General features: G+C 48.0%; 1 protein-coding gene across 1 annotated transcript in view; it reads left to right on the top strand.

The window, feature by feature from the left end:
* LOC130484990 (amine oxidase [flavin-containing] A-like) overlaps window positions 1–12,471 on the top strand; it is a 64,164-nt gene that overhangs the window by 26,640 nt on the left and 25,053 nt on the right. Inside the window, exons 8-9 of the mRNA XM_056858090.1 lie at window positions 400–496; window positions 2,155–2,208. Of these exons, the coding sequence (XP_056714068.1) occupies window positions 400–496; window positions 2,155–2,208 (151 nt within the window). The remainder of the gene's footprint in view (window positions 1–399; window positions 497–2,154; window positions 2,209–12,471) is intronic.

The raw sequence follows: 12,471 nt of genomic DNA, 5'->3' as shown, positions 1-12,471 counted from the left end.
TTTGCTTGGCACCCAGGCCCAAATCTCCACCCAAGTTACCAAGGCACTGTCAGCACTGCTAGGGACAGCACTGCTGGAGAAGGTATGCTTAATACCAGTTATTGCCTCCCAGACCTGCACAGCAACCAGCCAAGTCCAAGGAGAATCGCTGAGATGCTGGCAGTGCTATTGGGACTTGTCTTGTTCCAGACATGTCTGGCCAAATACCACCCTCATCTTTCCCCTCCCCATTTTGTTTACTGCAACACTAACATCTCTGCAAGTAGATGTCACTTTTTCCCCCCAGCGCTTCAGCCAAAAAGGTTGTCTACAGTGGTAGTGATTAAATGATATGTCTCCAAAATAATATTCTGAATTGAGTATTTTTGGTGGCTATCCTGGCTTTCTTTTTCTTGTCAGATTTCTGTGGCTGCATGATGATTGAGGATGAAGAGGCTCCAATTTCAATAACCTTGGATGACTGTAAACCTGATGGATCTGTGCCTGCCATTATGGGGTAATTAAGTCTGACATTTCTATGTTTAGCATAAAATATATTCACATAAACACTTATCAAGCTTGGTGTGTGAGAAGCTTTGGAATTTATGATAGGTAACAGAACCCCATATAGAAGCCATACTTATTACATGCTATTAGTTCTGCCATGTGCAAACTCGGTTCCCTCCTGTCTCTGTGTATCCAGCTAGGATAGTTTAATTTCCATACTCCCAGCACAGCTTCCCCATACAGTACTCTCTTGATATTATCTTCATTTACTAGCATGATGATTAAATACTAACCAAATTTATCTTCCATTCACATATAGCTATGATGGTCCAGCATGGAGATTTCTGGAAATGATTTCATGATTGTAGAAGTATGTACTGAGCAATATAGAGGAATAGATTCTACCCCTGTCCTTCCATTCCACTGACCAAATTTTGAAGTCTTTCTCCGACCCAAGGAGCCTTCTTTGAGCTTCATAGACTGGAGGAATGCTTTTTGGAGGATGGTTGGATCTATCCCACTGTCTTGTAGGGATGCTGTGAATTTCACAGCAAACCTGTTTGGCAGTTGAGCACACCCTGTTTGGCATCAACCGTCAGACCATGTGCCAAGCTAGGTTATGTTCACCTTCCACCAGACAACTTGAACAGCTGATAAGCACGTTTACAGCTGATCTGTTAATCAGAATCTGAATCTCAACTGATTGGGGTGTCCAAGTGAAAGACTTCCAGCACTTCTCTGTGTTCTAGCCTTGATGTGTTGGTATACAGGAAATTTTCAGGCGAGAATCAGAAGCTAACAGCTGATGGCATACTAGCTGGGAGTCCACTTTTGAGCCAGATGGCCAAGCATGGAGTAGAAGGAGAGAAAAAGACTTGCTTTGGTCTCCTTTTACTCCAAGAGGATGCAGAGGATCCATCAGAACCTTAACTGTTGATCGATCTTCCTCCACTTCTTGCAGTGAAGGGAGACAGAAGCTATCTATATCCCCACCCCTGCTTGCCTGCAGAAAAAGTTCAATGGCTTTTGTTTCCCTCCACTCCAAGCTGTGTGGGGTTGGGGTAGGGATTGCAAGCAAAGAATTATGCTGCCAAAAGTTTCTGTCCCCTCCTGAACATAGGAAGGATGGGGTAAAGAAACAATTAGCTTGCAAGCTGATCATTAATATTCTCTCCACCCTAAGATCTTCTGTGTCCCTGCAAAGTAGAGTCCAGGAGAAGCTGAGAGGAGACATTGATCAACTAGGCATCAGCTTCTCCCCCTCCCTTTCTTCTGAAATCCTGCAAAACTAGGACACAGTGAGACATTGCTTGTTCATACTGAACTAGCAGAAACAAATGAACGGCCTCTTTGAAAAATTGGCTGCTGATTAATACTGGCAATCAGGAGGTAAGCTGAACTGGGGGATATTCGAGCATCCCTGCTGTCTTGTAGTGAGGAAGTGTTTGTAGCTAAATTAGTCCTGAAAAGTGGGGGAGGCTTTAAGATTATACAGTGTACTATAGCTTCCTTCAGTGCTTGCATTCCCTGCATGGTACAATGCTGTATAAAAATTGGGTGGCCTGTTGTTCTTTTTAAAATTCTCTATGTGGAAATATTTTATTTCTATATGTTTTACAAATCGATATATTCACTAATGCAATATTAATCAATATTTTTTCCACTTAGCTTTATCCTTTCAAGAAAAGCCTTTAGACTTGCAAGTCTTGGTGTCGAGGAGAGGTAAGAGTAATCATTTTCTATAATAATAAACTTCTAAATATATATTTTATTTAAAAGTGTATTTTAGTTTCTCTAATAATATGTTTTAGACACAAAGTAGTAGACTGTTGTCTTAGATTTTAACAGCCCATTCCTGAGCCTCCAAGATGAAAGTCCTTAGAAGGCCAGGAAGGGGCTGCACCAGGTTCGTGCCCCCTGTGGTGGCGCCTGTACCACTTACACTGTCCAGGGTGGTATGGATGCCATTCTCCTGATGTTGCCACCGCAGCGCCGCCCAGGGACGCCAGCTGGGTCTTCCCCTTTCACTCCGGTATGCCGACGGCGAGAACACTAGCTTTTTGCTGGCACAGCCTCGCTGTCACAGCCTCAATGGGGCAAAATGCCCCATTCAAAATTTAAAAAAAAAATATTCGAAAGGCTTCTTAAAGCCTTTTGGCAGCCAGGGAACAGCTTTGCAGGCACCGCAGCAGCTCCGCTGCCATACCATCCCTGGCCGCTGAAGGCTCAGAAATGGGCTGCCCGATAATCAGATTTTTGTAATGGTACCATCAAACCCTGACAGAGTACTGATAGTGGCCACTAAATGTAAGCACTTGTCCCATGACAATCCCATAAACAACATCCACAGACAAGTAGTCCAAAAGAGAGTTGATTTATTGGAAGATCCAGAGGTTTACAGCAGCTAGAAGCAAGATGGCACTAATGAGAACTAAGGGCATGGTACAGGGAATATATGAAATCAAAAGCATTGGATGCCATGAGAAACCCCCTCCCCTTGAGGCAAGATTCACACAGAGTCCAGAGTCAAAACACTAGTTAGCAGTTGCTACAGCTGACCTTGGCCAGCACCTGCAATAAGCATAACATCCTCAGTCAGACCTTGCCTGACATTTCCTGTACAGGCTAGGCCCAAAGGCCCCCCCTTCCACTACTCGGGCGCTGGCTTGTGCGGGTAGGCAGCATGGAATTCACGGACCAGATGGGGGGCGGAAACATCGCGTGAGCACACCCATTCATCTTGAGCAGAATGGATGTGCTTCCAACAAACCAGATATTGGAGGGATCCACGATAAATACGCGAGTCCAAGATTTTGGCAACCTCAAAATGCTCCTCCCCGCCATCTCAGGCACTTCAGGCGGTGACTCGGGATGCCATTCTGAGGAGGGGACATGTGGTTTCAACAGACTGACATGAAACACTGGATGGATTCTTTTCATTGACTTTGGGAGTGAGAGTTCCACAGTGACTGGGTTGATAATGCGGGAAATGGGGAACGGACCCACAAACTTGGCACTGAGTTTGCCGCACGGGCGGGTTGACCGTAGGTTCTTGGTGGACAGATAAACTGTATCTCCCACCCCGTATGCTTTACCTGGTGTTTGTCAGCCTGAGCCTTATACTTGCGTTTGGCACGTTCCAGATTTTTCATTAACCATGGCCAGGTTGTTTGAATCGTATGCACCCAGGTAGCCACATCTCCACCTCCCTCCTCCCCAGATACGTCCACAGGGCCAATGGGGCCAATGTCTTGTCCATAGACAGCTTGAAAAGGGCTAAACCCAGTGGACTGGTGCACAGCATTATTGTAAGCATACTCAGCAAAAGGCAACAGTTCTATCCAATCATCTTGGTGGTAATTGACATAACAATGTAAGTAGCATTCTAACACAGCATTCACCCATTCTGTTTGGCCGTCAGTTTCGGGATGGAAGGCGGTTGACAGTCCTTGTTCTACCCCAACCAATTTTAAGAAAGCTTTCCAGAACTTAGCCACAAAACTACTTCCGTGGTCGCTGACCACCATGTGCGGAAATCCATGTAGGCAGAAGACGTGCGTCACAAAAAGGCGAGCTAGTTTTGGGGCGGGAGGGATACCTGCACAAGGTACCAGATGCACCTGTTTCGAGAACAGGTCCGTGATTACCCAGAGTATAGTTTTTCCCTCGCTGAGGGGTAGATCAGTCATAAAGTCCATCACGATTAGATCCCAGGGTCTAGTGGGGGTTTCCAAAGGCTGTAACAGTCCGGGCGGCTTGCCTTGGGTTTTTTTGGCAGCAGCACACACTGGGCAACTACGGATGAATGAGTCCACATCAGTCCGCATGCCCGCCCACCAAAATTACCTCCTCAACAGATGTAAGGTTTTAAGAAACCCAAAGTGTCCCGCAGTTTTGGCTCCATGAACCAAATGTAGAACCTCCCTCCACAGTCCCTTAGGTATATACAACTTAGAGTCTTTAAACCAATAACCCCCGTGTTCAATCAGAGACTTTGGCAGGGTGTTTGCAGAAAGTTCGGCTTGGCAACTGCAACAGAGGGAGTCCTTAAAGGAATCGGTTAGTCCCTCCATGTCCGGCGCAGAGGGTACTGCGTAAGCAAGTTTCATCACAGGACTAGAAGTCGATGCCGGGGGGTAGGGGGTTGGGTGGACGGCTGCACTCTGGGACTGGCATCTCGGGACTGTGTGGGGGGTGGAACCAGAGCCGGCGAAGGAGGCGTAGATGGTCCAACTGATGGGGTCGGGCTTAGGGCTCCCCCCCCACGGAGACTGTGATGGGAGTTGGGTCTGCGACCGGGTTTGCACCACCAAGGTGGGCAGTGAACTCCTCTGAGCTGGAGTTAAGAGGGTCTCTGTGGGGCATTCAATTTTGGTAGGGTATTGGTGCAGTCAGGATAAAGCATCGGCCAGAAAGTTTTGCTTTCCTGGCACATATTTTAATACAAAGCGGAATTGAGCAAAGAAGTCCGCCCATCGTACCTGTTTAGCGGACAGTTTGCGAGCCCCCGTTAACGCTTCCAGATTCCTGTGATCGCTCCACACTTCAAAAGGGACCTTAGAGCCTTCTAAGAATTGTCTCCACACTGTGAGGGCATGCTTGACCACGGCTGCCTCTTTTTCCCAGATCGGCCAATTGAGCTGAGACTGCGTGAACTTCTTCGAGAAGTAAGCGCACGGATAAAGGTGGCCATCCCCCCCTCGCTGTAGCAATGCACCCCCCATCGCTACGTCAGAAGCGTCTACCTGGACTACAAACATCTGTTCAGGATCTGGGTGTTTCAATACCAGTTCGGAGGTAAACAGTCGCTTGAGACTGTCGAAAGCGGTTTGGCAATGGGGGGGGGGCAATTCCCTTTAGCCGACAGTAGGACGGCAGCACTCCCCTTTCCTTTAGTTTTAAGGAGGTCTGTGATGGGCAGAGCGACTTGAGCAAAGTTGGGGAGGAACCCCCTGTAGAAATTCGCGAACCCGAGAAATCTTTGAACTTGTTTACGGGTTGAGGGTGGTTCCCAACTGGTTACGGCTTGTATCTTTTCTGGGTCCATCGTAAGTCCTTGATGCGAAATTATATAACCCAGAAAAGTCAACTGTTTTTGGTGGAATTCACATTTGGACACCATAGCATAGAGTTGATTGTCTCTAAGACGTTGCAACACTTCCCTAACCAGGGCAACATGCTCTTCCACGGTCTTAGAGTAAATAAGGATGTCATCTAAGTAAACCACCACTCCTTTATACAAGTCATGTAGAATCTCGTTAATGAGTTGCATGAAGACCCCCGGGGCCCCCTTTAACCCAAAAGGCATCACCAAAAATTCAAACATCCCGAAACAACTGGAAAAGGCTTTGAGGGGCTCGTCCCCTTCTCTGACTCTGATTCTATAATAGGCTTCGACCAGGTCCAATTTAGTAAAAATGTGTCCTTCTTTTAACTGCCCAAAAGATCGGAGATCAGAGGAAGGGGGTAGGCATTGGTTTGGATGACCACATTGAGTTTCCGAAAGTCAATGCACAAGCGCAAGTCACCGGTCTTTTTGCATACGAAGAAAGCGGGGGCTGAATACAGAGTGGTAGAGGATCAGACAAAACCTTGAGCCAGATTCTTGACCAAAAAATCACGGAGCACTGTTCTTTCAGAAGCGCTCATGGGATAAATCTTGCTTTTCGGCAGTTTTTGCTCCCCCACCACCTCAGTAGCACAGTCAGATCTGCGGTGGGGGGGGTAGCACATCACACTCTTGTACGTTAAAGACATCCGCAAACTCCTGATATTCGGCAGGTAGTTGGGATGGCCCAAGGGCGTCTGAAACCAAGGCAGAGGTCAATGGGAATATGGTTTTAACAGCTACTTCGTACCGATGTTGTTCGCAACCAGTGCTGGAAAATGATAAAGTCTCGGCCCCCCAGTCAATGGAGGGGTTGTGTCCCCTCAGCCAATTTATTCCCAACACCACAGCGTCTCAAATATTAGGGGCTATAGTGAAGTCAGTTTGCTCCCAATGATGGCCTATGCCCATCGCTACACCCCATGTGTGACGGTCAACCGGCCCACCTTTAAAGTCACTGCCATCCATCTAGGCGAATTGAACAGGGTTCGGTAGAGGTACCGCTTTCACCTTGAGTGCCTTGAAAGTGGCCTCATTGATCAAAGAGCGGGCACATCCCGAGTCTATGAGGGCTTTGACTTATAACTGGAGTCCCTTTCTATAATGTTGCAAGACCACGTCCACATATACAGTTTCCCCCACTTCACTCACCATTACAGGATCCTTGGGTTTGGCAGAAACATCTGCAGAGGTCAGTGGGGCCGCTCCACTCACCGCAGACCCAGTCCATTTTTTGATAGATACAGGGGAGACTCTAGGTTTAAGGCAGCATCCCAGTGGTGGTCCTCATCCGACGATGCAGAACCCTCCCCTGTTCAGGCAATTGTAATCTGGGACCTCGACGGGTCCGCTGGCGAGGTCTTGTGTTCCGGCTCCTCGACATGGAGGGCTGGGGGTGCCTTCCGTCCCGGTGCGGCACTGCGATCCATCGCGGCGCTTCTCCGAGCACGTCCTCTTCCGCGCGGTGTCTCCTCTGGACGGGGAGCCCGAGTTGGCTGCTCCGGGCGAGATGGGCAGGCCGCAGCAAAATGACCCATGGCACTGCAAACGAGGCAAGCTCCCCTTTGAAAGCGCGACACTAAGTCTTGCGCGGATTGAGCCAGTCTCTGCGGGACAGGAACCGCAGCTCTTGGAGGGGCTTTCTGGCTTCCCTCTTTGGCTCGACGTTGGGCCAGGGTTATGAACTGGCGGCGGCTCTCTACATCTTCTGCCAGTAGGATCCATTCCTCCAGGGTTGTTGGATCCCGTTACATGTAAGCCCAGTTCAATATCTCGAGGCGTAAGGCTTCATGGAAATAATGCACCCGAGTAGCTTCAGTCCAATCCACTATCTTACTCGCAAGTCTCTGAAACTCATCAGCAAAGTCTCTGACTGAAGAGGATCCTTGACGGAGTTGTAGAAGGGCAGCCTTGGCCTTCTCCCCTTGGAACGGGTCTTCGAACCACCGTCTTAACGCTCGCATAAATTGGTTGAGAGAGCGGATGGATCGGGCCCGTGTGTCAAACTGAAGGACCATCCAATCCGCGGTTCCCTACCAAAAGGGAGGAAACGAACCGTACTTTGCTATTTTCCGTGGGAAAGTTGTGCCCCTGTTCCCTCATATAACTGTCCACTTGGTGTAGGAAACAGGGCAATGTATCCACGGAGCCGTCATAAGTCACTCACAGACAAGGTTGATTCCATTGCACAATTGGGGCCGCCGGCAGTGGTGGTACCGGAGGTTGCCCAGGGAGTGGCAGGGCTGGCACCGGCTGAGCCGGCAGCAGTGGAGGCGCTTGCGGTTGAGCTGGGGCAGTTGCAGCGGTTGAGCCAGGGGCAGTTGCGGCGGTTGAGCCGGGGGCTCTTGCGGTGGTTGCGCCAGAGTTGCTTGAGTTCGTTGCAGATGGTCGTAGTCCCGCATCAGTACGTCCATTTGATCCTGCAAACGGGTTAAACGGTCCGCCAGGTCCCGGTTTTGGAACCGCAGGACATGGATCTCTTCCTTGGATCCTCCCGTTCGTCGGGGTTGGCTGACTCGGAGATGGGTATTCCATTCCTCCCCTACGTATAAGTCCCCGTATAAGTCCTCGTCATCCGAGTACTCCATTACGTCGGAACTAAAAGCGAGTCATCGTCTGCGCGCCATATCATGAGGCAAGCCACCATCCGGAGAAAACGAGGGGAAAGACAGTCCCAGTCCCCCGCTTCCCTTTGGCCGTACATCACCTCCTGCCACCGCTCGCGCCCGAGCGGCGGCTGCATCGGCCAGCTGTTGCTCCTTCTCTCGCTTCTGGTCAGCAAGAGCCCGATCCTGTTCAAGTTGGATGGCAGCAGCCACCGATCGGTAAGGCCTCCCGCTGTAAGAGCAGCTCAATCTCTTTAGGTTGGCCCAACAGGGGTTGGACCTGGGAAGCCAGATCCGCCGACGCTGAGACGAACTCAGGGGTCAGCAGTTTCTCGACGTCAGTCACCATAGCCAGTGGCAAGTCCAGCAGAACCATGACCGTCCGGGCTGCCACATTCCGTGCCTCCCATTGGCACAGGGCAGGATCCGGAACGGATTGCGGAACTTCTTCCCCTATAGTTCCCGCCATGGGCAAACAATCGACTGATCCCTGGATCGGGACCGCTGGCGCCGATGGAGTCTCGCGGAGCGAAGGCTCGCCAACAAATGAGTCAGTGTTACCAAGTCCTCTTGCGCCAGTCGGACCTCTTCCAGGAGTACGTCCAGTTGTCGGAGGTCGTCCTGGGCACGTTGATCAGCGTCCGGTGTCTTCCAGGGGGACATTGCAGCTAGGTGATGCCATTGGTCAGCTACAAACCCAATTAGCCGGGAGGCTTCAGTGTCCGTTCGCAGTGTTTCCTCCAAAACGTCCTTCAATAAGCCAGGGTCATCGGGGAGCTCGGCCGGCGTTCCCAACGATGAAAACGAGCATTCGGGCGAACCCTCCAGGGCCCCAGCCAGAGACAGTCCACTCGAGGAGCACGCCCTCAGCTCCAACCCAAGAACCCGGCGATCCCTCCAGGGCTCTAGCCAGGGATTAAAATCCAAGTGAAAGAGGTAGGAAGATTAGTGCCATAATGTAAGCACTTGTCCCATGACAAATCCATAAACAACATCCACAGACAAGTAGTCCAAAAGAGAGTTGATTTATTGGAAGATCCAGAGGTTTACAGCAGCTAGAAGCAAGATGGCACTAATGAGAACTAAGGGCATGGTACAGGGTATATATGAAATCAAAAGCATTGGATGCCATGAGAACTGCCCTCCCCTTGAGGCAAGATTCACACAGAGTCCAGAGTCAAACCACTAGTTAGCAGTTGCTACAGCTGACCTTGGCCAGCACCTGCAATAAGCATAACATCCTCAGTCAGACCTTGCCTGGCATTTCTTGTACAGGCTAGGCCTGACACTAGAGCTAATTCATTTTATTGTATAATTCTTTTTTACATTATTTGTTATATTTGTATTCCACACTTCCAGCAAAGACTTCATAAGATTTAGTCTGAAGACAATCATGAGGTTAAATTTAAAGGAAGTGATTTACCCAAGGTCAATTACACATCTGAATCTTCTTATTAATATTTTATTAGATATTTATCCCGACCAAGGTCAGGCTCAGGGCGGCTCACATCAGTATAATATCAACAGTATTCCAACTTAAAACAATAACATCATAATATACGATACATTACAATCAAAACCTCTAATAAAGCATAAAGTATAAAATTCACAGATTAATCAAACATCCATATACATTTCTAAAATTTCTTCCCAAATATCTCACACCCAATCCCAAAACTAGAGTCAGTCATTTTACCACACTTGGCCTTCCGTAACTAGCGATGCTTCATTGGGATAATCTCCTCTGGCTCAGCACATAAGCCCTGAAGGACTACCTCCTCCCATGTTGTGCAGCCCACCTTGAGGCTTGCTTGTCACCTACGTTGCTTTCTTTTAGGTGATAAGCCACAATGTGTCTGTTGACTCAGCCTTTTTATTAAGGGATTAATTTTTAATACTATTTGCATCCGGCAACTGTTATTTTAAGCTGTCAGTGGTCTGTTTTTATGGTCTATGTTTTTATTCTGGGCTGAGTTTTTCAGTGCTGATTTTCAATTAATTATATTTTAATGTTTTATTATTTTTTATTTTGTAAACCACCATGGGTAGGATCCTGGAGAGGTGGCATACAGATTTTCTAAATAAGTAAATAATAAATAAAGCCCTTGTTACGGATAGGTTGGGTTCCACCTATCCCCAAGAGCAACCAATGGGAGCTGATGAAATGTTGGTGAGAGGGGATAGTTGAGAACAGCTGTTAGTTCAGTTGAGAGAGGGAGTCAGCTGGCTGAATGGAGCGTATGGGGCAAAAGAGCAAAAGAGTCAACTTTCAACAACAAATCCCAAATGCCTAAATAGGGAAATAGTTCAAAAGTTTAACTGAAAAGAAACTTTGTAGCCTCTATTTGATTCACTCCAATTATATGTTCAAATCATAAATAAAGGTTAACTCCTTGTTTGTTTAACCCTATGGGCTGAATCTTTATGGTATTAGGGAAAGAAGCACGCACACAAGCTAAGATTTCGGTCTATACATATAAATATATATTAGGATATGATTAAAAAGTGGCAGTGATGAGTCCTCAGCCCCAATAACTCTGTGCAGTGTCTGAGTGAGGGGTGATTGTTAAAAGGGACTGAGCCACCCTGTCTGGTGATGTCTCTGTGAGTGTGACCTAGGATGTGAAATGGTTATGACTCTATATATTTTAAAAGAAGCAAGACAGGTGCTGAACTGTGACTCCCTGACCTACCTGTAACCCTGAACCTGTAAGAGAGAAGATATGGACGGTAGTAGCGACTCTTTCATATTTGTGGCTTCTGTGCAGTCCCGCATGGGATCTGCGCATGGGCAGGCCAACCGCGGAGAACTAACTAGAAAGCTTTGAGGCGCTTCAGAGCACCTGGAGCGTTCCCCCTCCCCTCTGTCCCAGGCTGAGAGCGAGGCGGCTTCCCACCCAACGGTCACGTGACGGAGGGGGGAGGAGCACTCCTCCCTCAGTTCTCCCATCGCTGCCATGGAGAGAGGACTAGTTTTATTTCAGAACGTCTTTTCTGTTACCTCAGAAAAGTTTTCTCTTCGGGATTTTATTTCTTTTTTGCCAATATGGTTCTTTTTAACTAATGTGCCAAATGTAGAAATAATGTGGCACAAAATAACGACTGCTGTTCTGTTTAAGAGATTTGTGCCTTTTCTTTTACTTCAAAAAAGTTTTTCTCTTCAGGATTTGATTTCTTTTTGCCAGTATGGCTTTATTTAATAAATGTGCCAAATATAGAATGAGTATGGCACAAAATAATGATTGTTGTTCTGTTTAAGAGATTCATGCCTTTCTTTTACTTTAGAAAAGTCCTCTCCGGGATTTGATTTGATTTTTTTTTTTTGCCAATATAGCTTTATTTAACAAACGTGCCAAATGTACAATGAGTATGGCACAAAATAATACTGGTTGTTCTGTTTGACAGATTGGTGTCTTTTCTTTTACCTCAGAAAAGTTTTCTCTTAGCATTTGATTTCTGTTTTGCCAGTATGGCTTTATTTCACAATTTTGACAAATGCAGAATAAGTACGCAACAAATTAATGGTCTGTTCTGTTTCAGTTGCTTGTTTCATCTTGCCTCTTATTTTTACAACTCGTTCAGTCTGTGTTGTGAGGGGAAATGCTAACAGCAGTTGGTGCGTCTTCATAAGGAGTCGGCGTTCACTTCAGAGACCCCCGTCAAAAAGACCATGATGTCACTGTGCCGTGGCTTGTGGTCTCCAGTTCGATTGCTGTGAGGAAATTCTGCTTTATTAATGCACTAGGGGCTTAGGTTCCCTCATGACATGCATGGAAGAGGCTTCAAAGCCAAAAGGCTGCGATAAAAAATGGATGTGTTGCAGCACTAGGGGCTCCATCCCCCATGATGTGCGTTGAGGAGACCTTGAAGTTGTCAGGCTGCAAGAAAGCCTTTCTTCTATTGCACTAGGGGCCCCATGACGTGCTTGGATGAGACCTCGAATTCAGCAGGCTCCAGAAAAAGCTGTTTTACAGTTCCACTAGGGGCTCCATCCCCCATTATGTGCATGGATGAGACCTCGAAGTCGAAAGGCTGAATAAAAAGCCATTTTACTGTTGCACTAGGGCAGGGGTGTCAAACTGGCGGCTGATGGGCCGGATCCAGCCCCCAGAGGGCTCCTCACCGGCCCACGAGCCAAGCCCCCCTGCCACACACACCCCACTCTCCCAGCAGCTCCTGGCCCCACCGGGGGCCAGGATCACCTTCCCCGCCACCTCCCCCTACCACCTCCTCCCCTCTCCCAGGCGCTCCTGGGCACTTCCCAATGGGGAT

The sequence above is a fragment of the Euleptes europaea genome, chromosome 12, assembly GCF_029931775.1.
Source record: "Euleptes europaea isolate rEulEur1 chromosome 12, rEulEur1.hap1, whole genome shotgun sequence".
Classification (NCBI taxonomy): domain Eukaryota; kingdom Metazoa; phylum Chordata; class Lepidosauria; order Squamata; family Sphaerodactylidae; genus Euleptes; species Euleptes europaea.
Note: the sequence above shows the minus strand (reverse complement) of the source record. Positions and strands in the feature narration are given on the sequence as shown.